The sequence below is a fragment of the Colias philodice genome, chromosome 13 (assembly GCF_061535455.1).
Source record: "Colias philodice isolate Cphi_HAF_F1 chromosome 13, ilColPhil1 Martin Lab GWU primary, whole genome shotgun sequence".
In the NCBI taxonomy this organism is placed as follows: Eukaryota; Metazoa; Arthropoda; class Insecta; order Lepidoptera; family Pieridae; genus Colias; species Colias philodice.
This window is the reverse complement of record NC_143098.1, coordinates 6,561,776-6,580,354: the sequence shown is the minus strand read 5'-3', so window position 1 is coordinate 6,580,354 and position 18,579 is coordinate 6,561,776. Positions and strand designations below refer to the sequence as shown.

Below are 18,579 nucleotides of genomic sequence, written 5' to 3'. Positions count from 1 at the left end.
TTAACGTGGAAAATTGTTTATGTTTTATAAAATAAATTCATGAATTGCACAGTTGTGTAATTTATATATTTTTATTCAAAGTTACTTTATGCAGATAATAAAGCGACAAAAGCATGGATAACATAATTATTAATTATTCCCAAGCTCGGGCTGTTTAAGTGACAATCTCTATGGTAGTATGGTGACAATCGGTGCAATGTCACACACAGCTGATACTTGACACTTGACAGCCCAAACTCTAAAATGACAAAATATTATTGATATTGAGAAAAGTGGAACTGTGGAAGATCTTTGTGCTTACAGGGATTATTGAATTTTCTCATAAAAAGATAATAGTTTAAGTAACGATGGAGAATAAAGAAGGTGTAGACCACTTAGTGGCATTAAAAGTAATGAGGCTTACCAAGCCAGCACTTATAAGCCCCAAGATTGTAACATGCGACTTCAAGGATTTACCGGGGAATATACTGAACAATTATTTAAAGGATGATGCTACATCTGTTGTTCAAATGGAAACTCTAGCTGCTGGACAATTTCTGTTGCTGCCACAAAGTTTTGGTAATATTTATTTAGGTGAAACATTTTCTTGTTATGTTTGTGTCCATAATGAAACAAATCAACCTGTTCAAAGCGTATCTGTTAAGGCTGACTTACAAACTAGTTCTCAAAGGATCCCTTTAGCAACCCAACAACATCAATCTCCTGTGATGTTGGATATTGATGAAACCTTAGGGGATGTGATCCACCACGAAGTAAAAGACTTGGGCACACACATTTTAGTTTGTGAAGTAACATATATGTCCAATTACAATACTCTTGCTTCATTCAGGAAATTCTTCAAGTTTGAAGTTCTGAAGCCGCTGGATGTTAAAACTAAGTTTTATAATGCAGAATCAGATGAAGTTTTTCTTGAAGCTCAAGTTCAGAATATAACATCTGGACCAATTATATTGGAGCAAGTTTCCCTTGACAGTTCACAACAGTTTGCAGTTAAATCATTAAATGAAACATCTGATGGCAAGTCTGTATTTGGTGAGGTTACTCTACTTCAACCTCAAGAGAGCTGCCAGTACCTATATTGCCTTTCACCAAAGCCTAACATAGCTTCAGATATAAAACTTATTGCTGCAGCAAAGAACATTGGTAAATTGGATATTGTGTGGAGGTCTAATTTGGGAGAAAAGGGGAGGTTACAGACTAGTCAGCTTCAGAGGATGACTCCAGAGTATGGTGACATACGGGTGACATATGAAAATTTACCCAGTAAGATCCCTATAGATGAACCATTTAATTTTAAATGTAAAATAGTGAATGCCAGTGAGAGAACATTGGACCTAATTCTGAAGCTTCGTTCACATCAAGACTCCAGCTTAATTTGGTGTGGCATTTCCAATAGAAAATTGGGGCCATTAGAACCTGGAAATATAACATTCATTAATTTGACTGCTTTACCTATAAACACTGGGCTACATAGCATAACAGGAATTTCTTTAATGGATCTGTTTTTGAAAAGAACCTATGATTATGATGATTTGGCTTCTGTTTATGTGTATTAGAATCACAATTCAGTAAATATTACAGTAGCCTAGTATTATTTGTCGAAAGTTATCTATTTAAACATTATTAGTTGCTTTTAAAAGGATAAGTCAGTTTTATTTTATATTCAGTGTTTTTTATCTGCTATATTTAGTAGGACTGGAACTAATGATAAGTAAATTATTATTACTATGAAATTAATAAAATCTATATATGTATTATTTGAATTTCTTGTTAATTCATTTTGTTTTGTGATTTTTTTCATCTCAAACACATACCCTAATTAAAATATAAATCGATAGAGGAGATAAGAGAAGAGGTTAGAGGACACATATAGCATAAACACAGTCCCTGATTAAATTATATTATAGATGCATTTTTGTAATCTAGATTCTAGACATTTCGTGTAAATCATCCACACAGTCATCCATGATCACTGACCTCAGACCTCTAATAGTACTTGTATTTATACAGGTCAGTGTCCATGATAGACCCAAATATAGTTCACTACCTTTCCACCCGCGGCTTCGCCCGCCTTTTCAAAGAAAAACCCGCATAGTTCCCGTTCCCGTGGGATTTCCGGGATAAAACCTAGCCTATGTGTTAATCCAAGTTACCCTCTATATGTGTGCTTAATTTTATTGTAATCGGTTCAGTAGTATTTGTGTGAAAGAGTAACAAACACACACACATCCTTCGCATTTATAATATTAGTTAGGTTCGGTAGTTTATTTATATAGTCTGTGTGTTTTAATAGGTATGTCATTTATACTCTGTCTAACTGACTTTTAACTTTTTGTTGCTCTGAGTTTTTGTTATTCTAATTTGACACTAATATATAGTTATCTGTGAATTTGACATTGATATTTGATAGTTGACTGTTGACTTGTCGAAAGACGAAATTATAAAATTATACTTTGTTCAATATCCCAAGAGCTTAATTCACAAAATTTTTTGAGTAACATTTAAGAATTTAAAAACCGACACTTATAGAAATATATATTTACGGTAATTCACGAAGTTATTTATTCCACAATGGTTCTGACTAAGGAATACAGGATATGCATGCCTTTAACTGTAGAAGAGGTAAATAACGCTCTTAAATATTATTGTAAAGGTTAATAATGATCTTCATTACGATAAAAGATTTATTTTCTTTTGTTATAGTACCGAATAGGGCAGTTGTATATGATAGCTCGCCACAGCTACGAACAATCCACCACTGGCGAAGGTGTAGAGGTGATAGCGAATGAAGAAGTTAACGATGAAGTAAATGGGGTTGGTCAATTCACCGAAAAGAGAATACACCTTTCTAGGTAACTCATAGTTCATACATATAATAATTAATGTAATGTGTGTAAACCCTGACACTATTTCATTTATTGAATACATCTTTACAGTCACTTACCATATTGGGTCCAAAATATAATTCCTAAACTGTTTTACGTAACTGAAAAGGCATGGAATTATTATCCCTATACTATAACTGGTGAGTTTAGTATTATTATATTGTATTGGTATGAAATTAATAGACACATTATAAGCTACAATGAAATTTAATGATTATTAGTGAATACTAATCACATAATATTATTCTTTGTTTCCATGTACTGCTTCTAGAATACACAGTAAGTAACACAAGTTAAACAACTATTTTTGTATACTTAACCAAAAGATGTTCTTACCATTGTACATTAATTTTTTTCTTTTCAGTGCTCCTTCATACCAAAGTTTTCAGTGTCAATACAAACCAGATATGAGGATAACAATGGCACTACAGAAAATGTATGTAAAAGTAATATATTTAATATTATAGTCATAATAGTTCAGTTCTAAAATAATTTAATCGGATACTTGATATATTATTATAACATTTAATTTTTCAAAAAAGAAGAAGCTGCTTTCATATTAATTAAATAATGAAAAAAAATGAATACATATAATAATTCTAATAATTTCAGTGTTTACATCTCACTGATGAAGAATTAGCACTGCGGCAAGTTGATTTTCTGGATATTGCCTATGATGAAATAAAACCACATCATTATAAAGATAATGAAGATCCAAAGCTGTTTAAATCGGAAAAGACTGGGCGTGGACCATTGGTTGAAGGGTGGAGGGACACACACAAGCCTATAATGTGTTGCTATAAGCTTGTCAATGCTAAATTCGAAGTTTGGGGCTTACAGACTAAAGTGGAAGATTATGTTCAAAGTGTAAGTCATATGAATTTGTAATTATAATTTTTTAGATAGATTTTCCGATGAAATAATTAATTAGATTCAGTCATTATTATTGAGGTACTAGATGTAAAGGCATAGTGGTTGACGCGTGAGCGTAGCACCGAGGGGTACTGGGTGCGATCAATCAATCAATCAGTCAGTGAAAAAGATGTATAATGCATCTGCCCCTTACCCCACTATTACTCCACATGGGACTTCAATTAATGTAAAGCACTAATAATTCATGATTATGTAATTGCGATGCAAGAAAAAATAAAGTAACTATTGTGACAAGCAACTGTACTAAAGAAATTAAAATACTGATAGTCTATAGTTGAACTTTGAATTAATAAAAACAAAATGAAATTACTCAGTTTAATAACTCAGGCTCCGGAACCGCAGACACAATAGAAAATCTATTGTGTCTGGGACCGATCGGGCCGCTTGGGGGCTGGAGCTCAATGGGTTAAATTATTACTTACCTAATAAAACATTTTAATAATATTTGAAATGCAGGCAATTCGCGAAATCCTTTTACTTGGCCATAGACAAGCTTTTACGTGGATGGACGAGTGGTTCAACATGCAGATTGAAGATGTGAGAAATTATGAAAAAGATATGCAAGCCAAAACAAATATCAAGGTAATTATTATTTAAATTTAAGCATTTTTCAGTTAGAAAAAAAAGGAGTGGAAAGGGCACAATAGAATTTAAAAATATATTTTAGCTATTTTTAAATGTATAAATGTAAAATATCTTTGAAGTAGCTATTTTTAAATTCTCAAAAGAGTTTTGGCTACAAAATTTTCTAAAGTTGGCATTACATTCACTTTTTAAATGCCATGCAAAATAAATGGCTGTTTGTGCCATGAAATAATGGCATCATGTTTTCAATTTTACTTTGCAATTTCATTGGAGCTTTATATTTTAATTTTAAATCCATTTTATTTTGTTCATAGGTAAAAACGGCTATGGAAAACGCAGAGGGCCAGGAAACAAGCGATAATTCACAACCTGAAACACCAAAATCTCCGAAATCACCAGAAACACCAAAATCTCCGAAATCACCAAAAACACCTAAATCTCCGTCGGCTACTGGAACACCAACAGAATCAAAATCATGGTTTTCATGGTCATAAATAAATGATATTATTATAGTTTAATTTGCTCGTATGCCGGGTTTAGTTTGGGTTTTTGTAGAATCTATGTAAAATTCCTTACTTTATCGCTTTGAGATTTCTAGCACAATTATTTGCTTTTTATTGTAACTTGATTGCACTTGTAGTTAAATTATACATTTAGTTCAACAATCTTATAGTATTTTCTAATCTTTATCTATTTTATATAAGGGAAGGAACGGCCTATGAAAATGTAGAATAGAATGGGTTAATTAATTTTCATGAGAATTCATGCATCCAAAAAATCATTGGGTAACAGTGTTAAAATTATGTTGTTTGTGATTTGTGATAGCCAAAGCTTTTTATATACAGGCCAAGGGTTCAGGCAATTATGTCGTCTATTTTTTAAGTTTCCATATAATAAAATTACTTTTTTTTCAAAAGATCAAAATAATGTATACTATGAACAAATAATGGGAATTCAATTTGTTAGTTTGTAAATTATAGAAGTATGAACGTATTTATCTTATGATATCTGATCGTGTCGTGCGTGATAGTGCGTGTTCTATGTTGTAAGATTGGTCCATTATTGATAACATCTCGGAGGAAAAACGACATATTTTTTCTCATATATTTTAATGTATAAATGATTCATAGATTTACATGTTGACTAACAGAAATAGTATATTTATGGCCATTTTCACAACTTGATGATTTGCCTTAATATATGTGTTAATAAAAACGATAAACAATGAAATATGAGTGGAAAAATGTTAAATATGCCTGTTAATCACTATCACTACATAGTATAAAACAAAGTCGCTTTCTCTGTCCCTATGTCCCTATGTATGCTTAAATCTTTAAAACTACGCAACGGATTTTGATGCGGTTTTTTTTAAAAGATAAGAGTGATTCAAGAGGAAGGTTTTAGTAAGTATATAATTTATTATGTTTTAGACAAAGCGAGCGAAGCCGCGGGCGGAAAGCTAGTGTTTAATAATGTCAGCAGCAAGTTGTGAAATTGGTTTTAATATGGAGTTTTCATAAAAAGTACAAAGAATTAACTATTTCAAATATATTTTGGTGTGTAGTTGGGCCTAAAAAGAATTGATGCATTAATTAATAATAGTGTTAAGTGCGAACGTATTTATTTGTCTTTAAGGAACTTTTTCACGTATGCGATTTCGTTTGTAAATTCTGTCTTGAATTTAATTGCTATGTCTATTACACATATGAAGTATAAGCTAGGAAAGAATTTTATATTAGTAGTTTTGTTCGACGGGATGCTTTCTTTTAAAAGGTAAATATAACAAATACATAGTTACCTACATGTTTTATGTTAGTAAGGACATATACCTGAGTTCTTACACTCTATGGTGAATTGTTTTTTGTCACCCGTTCGTTTGTTAACCCATTGACCACCGAGCGGCCCGATCGGGCCGCGACACAATAGATTTTCTATTGTGTCTGTGATTCCGGGACTGAGGGATTAAACTGGTGAGATTGAGACAATTTACATCGTATAAAGAGACAAGGCCTACCCCCGACGTTTAGGAGCGCACGGTACCTAAAGTCGCGAGGTGCAGGGTTGTCACTTGTCCCATAGATTTTTTAATAACTCAGGCCCCGGAATCACAGACACAATAGAAAATCTATTGAGTCGTGGACCGATCGGGCCGTTCGGGGCTCAATGGGTTAAATAATTGTAAAAGCAAACACTGACCGCTAACAGCAATGGCGCGACCCTCACGAGAACGGTCCATGAGAAGGAACCGAGCGGCGGCGTTGTGTGCGTTCGTCAAGCTTGCGTACGTACATTAATAGGGGGCGTGGCCAAGCGCTCCGCGTACATACAAACGGCGCGATATACCTTTGTTCGAAGATAACTTCCTTTTCTCTTTATGGTCCGGGAGCCAGCAGCAGATTTTATGACCAAGTTCCTCTCAAGCGGTAATTAGTAAAATGCATCAAAGTATAGTATTATGAAGCCTCGTGAACGTCAGCTGGAGCTCGGTTGGGGGGAAGAGCGGTTGTAGCCTCCCGTATCAGCTGACGGTTTTTCCACCAAGATACAGCCAGCTGACATATATATTTATCCACAGTTACATATAAGCTATCATCAGGTAAATTTTTGTTTGAGAGGAAATAACGGAAAATAAATTTTTCTTTAAATTTAACTTTCATGTTCGAGACACCAGCTGACGTATAATACACCATGTTGTAACCAGCTGACTATTTTTTTTTCGTTGAGATATTGGGTTAGCTACAATTTGACAAATTTTTAGCTGAGAGGAAATGAATGAATGAATGTATTTTTTTTCCTACGTGCGTGGGAGGCTACAACCGCTCACCCCCCCAACCGAGCGCCAGCTGACGTTCACGAGGCTTTATAATACTATACTCTCATGCGTCTGACGAATTATCTCTTGAGAGGAAATAGTTAACCAAATTTGCACCTGGCTCCCTAACCATTATACTATGCAATTACTTTTGAATACCCGTCAGTTCATTTGAGAGATTTCCTTGGTCAGAATAACTTCCTATTTATTATAAATAATAAGCGGGTATAGATTACAGCGGGTTTGTAGTTAAAATTGTTTGCTTTAAATTGAGTATTTATAGGCTTGAAAAGAGTGGGTTGTTAATTGATATTTTTATTCAAGTTACCTATTATTGTTAGCAGTAGAAATAGAATTTAGTTTTAAGTATAATAATTGAATAGGTGAATTTCTCTATGTTATTAAATAAATGCTTAATTTATGAAGCTTTTTTGCGTCAATGATGGATGGTACTAATTGAATTTTATCATCATATGACACATTTAAACCTTTTTTAATAGTCTCGAATCCAAAGTTATCATTTAATATTATGTACTTGTTAAAGGTAACATTCCAAAATTTTAGTTCTGATCAAACTTAATATCCTACTACTATTATAAATTATTATAAAGGCGAAAGTTTGTAAGTATGGATGTATGGATGTTTGTTACTCTTTCACGTAAAAACTACTGAACCGATTACAATGAAATTTAGCACACATAGAAGGTAACTTGGATTAACACAAAGGGTAGGTTTTATCCCGGAAATCCCACGGGAACGGGAACTATGCGGGTTTTCCTTTGAAAACGCGGGCGAAGCCGCGGGCGGAAATCTAGTACTAAATAAAAATGGATATAGTGTGATGGAAGAATTGATACACTCTATCCTACGTTAAATGACCACCGCTTTAGTGGGATATTAATAAAAAAAAATGGAAAAGGTTCGTTTCCCCATCGAATACAATGTATAAATGTATGTCTTCTTGTCTATGCTCAATGCTATAATACAAGAATGATGGCCTACTTGATGGAAATCGATCGGCAGATGTGATAGGACTTCCACTATTGCCCTTCTTAATGCAGGACGCACATCCACTACAAATAAGAAACGAATCGAATTTTCTTCCTCAGGATCATATATTATAGCGTTTGTGAATTTCCTTTTAACTTTCGTTGTAAATGCAAGCACGTATCGTGAAATGCACAAATAGAAGCATGGTTTATGTTATTTTTGGATTTAAATAATCACGTAAAATATAAAATCACTAGATTTCTGCCTGCGGCTTCGCCCGCGTTTTCAAAGATAAACCGGCATTGTGTATCGGCACTTGTAGAATTTCCGGGATAAAAAAGCCTATGTTTTATTCTGGGTCTTCAGCTACCTACATACAAAATTTCATTGTAATCGGTTCAGTTGTATTTGCGTGAAAGAGTAAAAAAACGTTCATCCTCACAAACTTTCGCATTTGCAATATGTATTTGTAGGATTAGATTTGTTGGAATGTTACTTTGTGACCAAAAAAGAGCTTTCTGCATATTGTTATTTGTCTATTATTTGATATCGATACAGTTGTTCGGTTATTTCCTACTATCGTTGAATGTATGTGTTATGTAATAGATAATAATTGTTATTGACGTCGTGCTTTCATATCATTCAATGAAGAATTATTAAGACGTGTAATACATATTATAAGAATAGTACCGAGTTTTATTTACTGTTTTTTATAGTACTTTAAGTTTTAACCTTTTTTTTATACCGTGACATTCGTACTGTTCAACATTTATTTTATGATTCTCGAATTGATCTATATTTTTATAATAAAAGTAAATATGTATTATAAAAATAAATATGTACGGCATTAGCTACGGTCCCTCCTCTAATGAACCCTGGATGGTTTAGGGAAGAATTCAAAACTGTATTTCCAAAGCGTATCATGCCGTTGTCAATTTTTTTCATGCGCTTTTGAAAAAAACGTTAGTTTTGTTGAAAAATAACCAATTAGCTATGTCAGCCGGCCTTCATGGGCTCGGAACGTAAACAATAATACTTATCTTAAATATTCAGACATCGTGATAGCAGTCTCTTTTATCTACATTCACCGGAAGCTATAGATTACAAGGCAAGTATAATCCATTAGTCATAAGTCATAACGTTTTTATTATAAACATATAAATATTCATTATAAATACTCTTATATAGAGAAAGAAAACTTCATATTGATATTGGTGAACAAACAAATATTTCTAGAATTTAATAATGTAGGTACTATGAAAGCTGCGCTACGTGTAGTCTGCAGTTCCTTTATTCTGGATTCCATTGAAATTGGTTCGTTGAAACTTGAGTTCGACTTAATAATACATAAGAGGAATACCAACCGTAGACTCGCATATTACGGACGGCTATCAATAACAAAAATGTAAGAAACCTGGGTAATGAGATTTCCGTTGAACTTTACTTGAAAAAGGCTTTAGAAAGACTCAAATATTTGTAAGTATGTTATTTTATTAGACGCAGATCGTAATAGTCTTCAGAAGATAATAAAATCGTGCAAATTTTGACTACGTAGAAAATTCAAAATTTTTGTCAGTAAATAATTCTGCGCAACCATTTTAGATGTGCTCCAATGCTGACATACACTCCGGGCATTCCAGGAACATTGCAACTGAGCCCGTAACTAGCCAAGCCTTCAACTTTGTCTGCACATATGAGTGGGCCTCCAGAGTCCCCCTGAAAGGTACCAAATAATAATACGTTACATTTCGATAAGATAATGGAATATGGAAATCACGTTAGACAAATCTTAAAGTCAAATATGGACCAAGGGAAAATCACACTCTTCCAGTCTTAGAGCTGCGGGTTTAATAAAATCATACCTAACTCTACGACTCTACATTTCTTGTAGACTCTATTATGTAATGCTATTTAAATAATCCTGCTTTACGCACTTATGTTTTTACTATGATAAAAATGCCACTTCCAGACATGATCATAAATTTAAAATAACGTCTTATATTTATTTACTGTATCATAATAATAAGCTTTTATGTTATAATGTTAGTAATTGAACAAACTATTCGTAAAAATGCGCGATGGAAATATTTTTGATCTTGACTTTAAAGGTCTCATGTAAATATATTTTTGAGACATCGAAAATAGAGCAAAAATATCTTTCCATACGTACTTACCTACCGTTTTTTGCATTCGTTACTTTATAATGTATGATTTAAACATCGACTTCACGGTCAACTCAATACCTGGCAAGCATCAACGCCATCTCCCATAGCACACAACATTCCGCCGAGTGGATTAGGAGCCAATCCTGGTCCAAGTGACATAGTGCATTCATCTAATGACACGAGTTGAACATCGGCGGATTGCAAAGTTTCTGATGTTTCTTGTACACTCATGTCTCTGTATCCGTAGCCGTATATTCCACAGTTCCCTAAAAATAACATGGACGTTTTATAGATGTACCTTTACGTGGGAAAAACCAATGGGAATTAAAAGTAATACAGATTAAATTCGTTCCAAAAAGCTGCTACTTTCCATCTTGTTAATTTCTATAGCATCAAACGATCATGTCAAAAACTGAAGCGATGGAGTAAGTATGGTATGTTTGAAAAATAAACGTGAACGATGAAATTTGTGTAGTGGTAGCATAATCTATACTAATATTATAAAGAGGAAAGGTTTGTAATTATGTATGTATGTATGGTTTTCACGCATAAACTACTGGACCGATTTTGATGAAATTTGGCACAGACAATCTTTAGACCCTGAGAAAGAACATAGGCTACCTTTTATTGCGAAATATGTACCACGGGCGAAGCCGGGGCGGACCGCTAGTCGAGAATAAAGCAGAAACTTAATATCCGTGAAAATCACTAAAATATGTCACTAACTACATATTTTAGTAGTAATCCATACTAATATTATAAATGCGAAAGTAACTCTGTCTGTCTGTTACTCAATCACGCCTAAACTACTGAACCAATTTGCATGAAATTTGGTATGGAGATATTTTGATACCCGAGAAAGGACATAGGCTACCTATAATTGCGAAATATGTAGGTACCACGGGCGAAGCCGGGGTGGACCTCTAGTAGTAGTAAACTTCAATACTGCTTAGTATTGAAGTTTATATATTATGTATTCTAACGTATTGATTAATATTCATTAATTTATTAGAGTAGATTTTTTTGTTGTAATTATAGGTACCAATCCATTGTCTTTATCGCATCGGTGGAATAGACGTAAAGATGCATCACTCTCCTTTATACATATCAGTAAAAATAGGACATGCATTTATCTCTTCATTAACAGTGAATTATCAGCATTAAATTGTCATATAATGTCGTTGTGTGTACCGATGTCACTTTCTTAATTTAATTGATGTGCTTGGCAAGCTCTCAAGAATTGGGTTAATAATAGCATGTTCAAATTGACAGCGCTGATTGCTTGAAGGTAAAGCATTTTTATCAGTTCATTCACAGTTACCTGATATACCGAACGAGGAGTCGGGCAATATTGTCCCATTAAGCGACGTCATATCAGTAAAATTCAGCTTTACACGTAACACAGCTATATCATGCTCGTAAGAAAACCTGAAACCGTACAAGTTGCGTGTGTAATATAGATTATACGACAATGTGCATATGGTTTTATGAATTCACACTTGGCAGACAGAAAAAAAATATATATGTTAGTGATATTTTTATACCTATACGGTGAAAAAATAAACGCAACAGTTGTAGAGATAGCTGTAGTTTAGTGGGAAGATCTCATTCGCATGGTGACCTTAATTTGATGAAATGTTAGAAATTGCTATCAAGCCACTAGAGCTTTTAATTTTCTGAGGTTTCTGTAATACATCTGTGAAATTTACATTATCATGATCATGCATTATCACAATTTTCTATAACTGTTCTGCGGGGTCTGCTAGTGTTTAGATTCGATTTTAGCGCATCCTATTTTCGTTAGTTAGCTATGTGTTTTGAATATGTAATAAAATTGTCAATATGTATGTACAGTAGCATCAAATTTTACACACGAATAGGAAGATAGTACTCAGGGCGTGTGTCTAAACAATAGACATATCTTAAAAGTAAAGACCTCGTGGAACACGTTCTTTAGGTATATAGAGTTTTGCAGTTAAAATATAATCATCAGCAACTTACGGATTATAAAGGTCGTGTTTGATAATCTCTAGAACTTGAGCTTTAGGGACATCTTGACTTTCTATACAGTGGTTATTTAGCTGTAACATGTAGCTTTGAGGAGTTTCCTCCACGCAATGAGCTGCTGTGACGGCATGATGAGGGGTTATTACCGTGGCAACACACAAATGATGAGAATTTGATGAATTTCTAAGAGAAGCCACTCGAACTTGTGTACCTACAAGATTGTGGATTAGTATTACATAAAAATATGAGATTTAACATGGATTATGTGTGAGTAGTTATAAGAAGCAAAAAGTAATTTTCAGTAATAACTGCAAGCAATAGCTTCAGGAAGGTTGACATTAATTTTACTATCGTGTTGAATGTGTGTTATGCAAGAAGTTTAAATAGAAATACCACATGCGACTTCCTCTCCACCAATTACCCTTTTAATTCTTCGACATTCGACTTCTGTTATAAATAAACACGAACACGAAATACTAAACACAGCAAACCAATATGTTTGCGGAACGGTTTTATAGCCAAACATTTTCGTGCGATTATTATCACTTAAAGTCTAAAACACTAATAAAATAACCATAATTCTTCCGTTACTATTTACGTAGGTATTGTAGAAATCCATGACGTATGTATGTTCAGGTGTTGTTTTTAATCATACTTTTACTAAATATTTGAATATTTTAAATGCAATAGCCTTCGGCTTTTACTTAGTAGGTACTCTTTTCCTATAAAATACATAGGTATAACTATATCGTGTAGGCACTCCTATTATTATAAGGTTTAGCTTCGCCAGCTAGTTTTTTTAAATGGGAACTATATTTTCTATCACCAAAATTTATATTTGTCATCAAGTTGTATCACCTAATAAATCTATCACCACGAAATATTTTCGTTCTCAGATAAACAAAAATTGTTCCCAGGTATGAATTATCAAATTAATGTTAAGGGGCCCTGCTCCGAAATGTATGTTTCTAAATCATGGTTTTTGGATAGAAATCATCATATTTAAAATCCTAAAAAAATATATAGCACAGATAAACGTTTGATCTAGTGACTTTTTTGGATAAAAACACAATATTAAACATTTGACTCGATCAAAAAAAAATCAGAAGTAACATCGATTTTAAAAGCATAATCAGTTTTATGAGAATTAGGGGAACGCTATGTTTATGAAAATTTGACATTTCATTTACTAATCAGGTTTTACAGGGAAGTTTTTGGATAGATTTTTAATTTAGCCCTTATTTTTTTCTATATAAAATATAATACGTAAAATGCGACTCGCGCGCACCACGTCAGTGCAGCCAGAGTCCAGCCGGACGTTATCGAGGGAGGACCTGTGCTAGTTTTGCTCCCGACCACGTTGCAGTCGCCGTTCGCGTATTAGAACCGAGCGGCGAGTAAAACGGCGAGCATGTCACGGTATAAATAAATCAGTAGTTTGATTTTGTTAGTTATCCTAGGATTATTGTTGTAAATATAAATTAACTTCTTATTCTATACTATTAAACGAACAATATTTGCATATTAATATATTTGTTTGTAAATACAGTGTGGAAATTTTCGATGGGCCCTGGGTGAAAGTACTAGAAATACTGGAGATAGCAAATTTCCTTTATTTTTAAAAAGAAATAGAACTGCATTCAAAGATTTTCAAAAATTTAGAATACACTAACTTACTTATTACATACTTATATTCAATTATTATTTTGCCTTTTTTATTTGTTTTACTTTAAATTATTATTACCAATATTTTCAGAAGAAAATAAATTAATGTATCCAGAACGAGAGTTTCATTTTAAACTTTAAATGTATGTATAAAATAGACCAAAAAATTTTTACGAGAAATTAACAATAAATTATCTTTTATATTGTTTCTATCGATTTGAATAATAAAATAAAATTTGAAAAAGGAATGTTTCTTTTCAGAAAAATTTGCTATCCCTAGTATTTCAAGTACTTTCCATTCAGGGCACATCGAAAATTTCCACACTGTATATATACAAACAAATATACAGGGTGTCCCAAAAAGTAGTGATGAACGGAAGCTGGGAGGTAGAGGACCAAGAGGGCTATCCGAATCACCCCCATGTGTGTTATGCGATTTTTCGTATTTTCGGAGTTATTACATTTTTTTCAATTTTTCATCTATCGCCGAGTACGATGAGATTTTTATTTATGGTGACGTGAATTATTGCGCTAGATGCTTGTTTTTTTTTGTGTGCTAAGCTGAAAGATAGGCCAATTCAGTATGGTAACATTTACTATCGTTAGATCTTCGAATGGAATAAAAAAAAGAATTAAATGCCAAGAAAGATAAAATTACCCAGTATGTTCATAACTTCAAGGGCCCATAAAAAAATAAAATCACATAAAAAAGGTTTTCCATTTGGCTTTTAAAAACTTGCTCTATCGATCAGGTAGCCACCATAAAAATTTCATTTTATTATTCTGAAGGCTTCAATCGAAAAATTGAAATCTAAATGTGGTAAGTGCAAAATTTTTATTAACATGATGATCATTAAAACCAATAAATAGGTGTTTAATTACCAGAATTTTTTTAAATAGCCCCGCTGTTGCTCAGTGCAAGTGCGACATCACCGTAAAAAGTTGTCTTTTAATTGTCTGAATGCTTTTTTATCATTTTTAATGGTTTCTTCTGCTACTATGAATTTCCGGGTTATTTTGTCCAAATTGGGGCATTCTCTCAAGTAGCCGAGGTCTTTTTAGTATCCCCATTGAAAAAAAATCAATGGGGTTTATTCGAGGGACCGTGGAGGCCAGGCTTTAAAGCAGGCGTCACCGGCGCATGCGCAGGCTGCAACGACCAATCCATCTTTCAGGGTATTTTTGCCCTTTAGCCTGGCCTCCACGGTCTCCGGACATAAACCCTATTGAATTTTTTCCGTGGGGATACTACAAAGACGAGAGACTGCCACAATTTGGACGAAATAACCCGGAAATTCATAGTAGCAGAAGAAACCATTAAAAATGATAAAAGAGCATTCAGACATTAAAAAGACAACTTTTTACGGTGATGTCGCACTTGCATTGAGCAACAGCGGGGCTATTTAAAAAAAATTCATTTTTAAACACCTATTTATTGGTTTTAATAATCATCATGTTAATAAAAATTTTGCACTTACCACATTTAGATTTCAATTTTTCGATTGAAGCCTTCAGAATAATAAAATGAAATTTTTAGGGTAGCTACCTGATCGATAGAGCAAGTTTTTAAAAGCCAAATGGAAAACCTTTTTTATGTGATTTTATTTTTTTATGGGCCCTTGAAGTTATGAACATACTGGGTAATTTTATCTTTCATAGCATTTAATTCTTTTTTTTATTCCATTCGAAGATCTAACGATAGTAAATGTTACCATACTGAATTGGCCTATCTTTCAGCTTAGCACACAAAAAAAAACAAGCATCTAGCGCAATAATTCACGTCACCATAAATAAAAATCTCATCGTACTCGGCGATAGATGAAAAATTGAAAAAAAATGTAATAACTCCGAAAATACGAAAAATCGCATAACACACATGGGGGTGATTCGGATAGCCCTCTAAGTCCTCTACCTCCCAGCTTCAGTATATCACTACTTTTTGGGACACCCTGTATAAATATGCAAATATTGCTCGTTTAATGGTATAGGATAAGTAGTAAATTTATATATCAACAACATTCCTACGATAGCAAATAAAATCGAACTACTGATTTATTTATACTGTGGCATAATCACCCGCCTTCATAGGTCACCGGAGTTCATGCCGCGCCGGCTCCTGCGCAACGCGGGCGCGAGCCATCTCAGTGCCTAAAATGCCTAAACTTTCAGTACAAAGGGCTCTTAATATATGTGTAAAATAAGAGAACGATAACCAATAAAATTATATTGCATTACATGAATATAAACTTCGTTCTTATAATAACAGTTTTGTTACTTAAATAATAGCTCTGTGCTCAGAATGGTAGATCTGTCACCAAATAAATCGATTATCGATCCCTGACTGCGACTCCTTTTTATTTGATATTTTGTCACCAATACAGTAGTAACATTTTATTTCGTTCAGATATTAAATTAATAGTATTCGTTACCAATTTAATACATCAATTTATAATTTTAATGAAAAAATGATCAAAGGGGCGGAGAAAAATTGGCGCGACAAGCTGATTATTCAGTGGTTATTATTTTTAAGAATAAATATTGATTATTTTAACTTTAATTGAGTGTTTTATCTACTATTCTGCTAGCCATAAGCCAGCTATTTTAAACCAGCGCTGATTGTTCAGTGGTAATTATTTTAAACAATAAGTATTGATTATTGAGACTTTAATTGTTTTATTTACTACTCTGATAAAATTTTTATTAAAATATAATTTATACTACCAGTGGAAATTTAGAACCTTGGGAGTCTAGTTAAGTAGCAGAATCTTTTGGATGAAACGATGATGACAACCCTAATTTTTTATTTGAACTTAATGCAATTTTCTAGTAACATATAATAATTATGATTTATTGGTGATCTCTTTAAATTAGTTTGCTTAAATACTTATTAGGACACACCTATTATAATAGATACAAAAACATTTATTTGGTACTAGACCTTATATCTCAGGATTTTAGGTGATTTATTGTGGAACTGATTTTGCATTGTTTGGTGACTACATTTTGGTGACAGATCTACTATTTTGAGGACAAACCCTATTATTTAAGGAACACAAAACTAATTAAATTGGTGATAGCTTAAATGATACCCTTTTTAAATTAGCGGGCGAAGTCGCGGTCAGTAGAGTAGTAATCTAATATCTAATCATCATCATCATCATCAATACATATAATAAAATTCTAGAAAAGTGGTGTCTGTACAATGAAAATATGTAAAAAAAAATTAGCAGGGGTTATTACTAAATCGATCCCAAACCCAAAACTGTCGTTAAAAAAATTTTTGTCTGTTTGTCTGTTTGTCGGTTTGTCTGTTTGTCTGTATGTTTGAACACGCTAATCTCAGAAACGGCTTATCCGATTTAAATGCGGTTTTCACTAATATATTGTGGTAAGCTTCATTTAACATTTAGTGTTTATTTCATGTCAATCGGTTCATAAATAAAAAAGTTATGACCATTTAAGTAATCACAGCGAACATTTGCTAAGGCATTCTATACATGAATTACTTTATTACGTAAATTATACGCTAAAGTTATTCCTTGACATGTCCAGATGATCATATCGAAAGTTCCCAAGCGTGGGGGGGGGGTGGTTATGCTGAGGGGGTAGTAGGGGGGGTCAAAGGAACTTTATTTAGATTTTTGCTCATAAGTCTAAAACCTGCACGAATAGCATTATGGTTACTTCTAGGTAAATTTTCTATATAAAAGGTCTTTGAAATTATGTCGTAGGTATTATATTTTTAACCCCCGACGCAAAAAGAGGGGTGTTATGTCCGCTATGTGTGTATTGCGTGTCTGTCTGTGCCACCGTAGCTCGCTAACGGGTAATACGAATTAGATGCGTTTTTTTGTTACATTAGTTGTTTATTATATTATTTAGGGGTAAGTGGGAACGAAAATAAAAACCGGCCAAGTGCGAGTCGGGCTCGCGCACAAAGGGTTCCGTAGCAGCAAATATAATAAATTACAGTTAAATCAACCTATCTCAAAAACTATAAGAGATACTTTGATCAAACCAAAAATCGTTGAAAGAGTTAATTAGCATGCATCACCTCTATTTTTTTTAGAATTTTATACCCCGTAGTTATAAAAATAGAGGGGGGGGGACATACTTTTTACGACTTTGAGAGCTGATATCTCAAAAACCGTTCACTTTAAGAAAAATGTTTTTTAGAAAACTTTATATCATTTTAAAAGACCTTTCCATTGATACCCCACACGGGTATGTACATCGAAAAAAAAAATTTCATCCCTCAGTTACATGTATGGGGGGCCCCACCCCCAATTCTTTTTTTTACTATTTAGTGTCATATTTTTGTAGCGGTTCATACAACACATATTCCCATCAAATTTCATCACTGTAGTACTTATAGTTTCCGAGTAAATCGGCTGTGACAGACGGACAGACGGACAGACGGACATGACGAAACTATAAGGGTTCCGTTTTTGCCATTTTGGCTACGGAACCCTAAAAACGAATGTTAGTTGTTACACCTTGGCCACGGACACCGGCGGCGCGACCGACGGCGCGACTG

The 18,579-nt window shown here is 33.5% G+C and overlaps 3 protein-coding genes across 3 annotated transcripts; 2 read left to right on the top strand and 1 right to left on the bottom strand.

Annotated features, from left to right (window-relative positions):
- Positions 1 to 74: 74 nt before the first annotated feature.
- Positions 75 to 2,202, top strand: LOC149483409 (trafficking protein particle complex subunit 13). The gene has a single exon (XM_089702433.1). The coding sequence runs from the start codon at positions 348 to 350 to the stop codon at positions 1,554 to 1,556; it is 1,209 nt and encodes a 402-aa protein (XP_089558559.1). The 5' UTR covers positions 75 to 347; the 3' UTR covers positions 1,557 to 2,202.
- A 193-nt stretch (positions 2,203 to 2,395) lies between these two features.
- Positions 2,396 to 6,281, top strand: rdgBbeta (cytoplasmic phosphatidylinositol transfer protein 1). The gene is made up of 8 exons (XM_089702432.1): positions 2,396 to 2,622; positions 2,704 to 2,852; positions 2,937 to 3,025; positions 3,157 to 3,164; positions 3,250 to 3,321; positions 3,498 to 3,752; positions 4,275 to 4,400; positions 4,718 to 6,281. The coding sequence occupies exons 1-8, from the start codon at positions 2,572 to 2,574 to the stop codon at positions 4,895 to 4,897; spliced, it is 930 nt and encodes a 309-aa protein (XP_089558558.1). The 5' UTR covers positions 2,396 to 2,571; the 3' UTR covers positions 4,898 to 6,281.
- Positions 6,282 to 9,745: 3,464 nt separating this feature from the next.
- On the bottom strand, positions 9,746 to 12,941 carry LOC149483407 (trypsin-2-like). The gene is made up of 5 exons (XM_089702422.1): positions 12,771 to 12,941; positions 12,372 to 12,588; positions 11,692 to 11,798; positions 10,449 to 10,636; positions 9,746 to 9,921 (listed from the first exon to the last, which is right to left on the bottom strand). The coding sequence occupies exons 1-5, from the start codon at positions 12,901 to 12,903 to the stop codon at positions 9,778 to 9,780; spliced, it is 789 nt and encodes a 262-aa protein (XP_089558548.1). The 5' UTR covers positions 12,904 to 12,941; the 3' UTR covers positions 9,746 to 9,777.
- Between the last annotated feature and the right edge of the window lie 5,638 nt (positions 12,942 to 18,579).

Coding starts and splice junctions, on each gene's coding strand:
- LOC149483409 (XM_089702433.1), top strand. CDS start 348: ATGGAGAATAAAGAAGGTGTAGACCACTTAGTGGCATTAAAAGTAATG.
- rdgBbeta (XM_089702432.1), top strand. CDS start 2,572: ATGGTTCTGACTAAGGAATACAGGATATGCATGCCTTTAACTGTAGAA. Junction 2,853..2,936: donor AAGAGAATACACCTTTCTAG/GTAACTCATAGT, acceptor ACATCTTTACAG/TCACTTACCATATTGGGTCC. Junction 3,322..3,497: donor ACAATGGCACTACAGAAAAT/GTATGTAAAAGT, acceptor TAATAATTTCAG/TGTTTACATCTCACTGATGA.
- LOC149483407 (XM_089702422.1), bottom strand. CDS start 12,903: ATGTTTGGCTATAAAACCGTTCCGCAAACATATTGGTTTGCTGTGTTT. Junction 12,589..12,770: donor TGGAGAGGAAGTCGCATGTG/GTATTTCTATTT, acceptor ACAATCTTGTAG/GTACACAAGTTCGAGTGGCT. Junction 9,922..10,448: donor ATGGCGTTGATGCTTGCCAG/GTATTGAGTTGA, acceptor GGTACCTTTCAG/GGGGACTCTGGAGGCCCACT.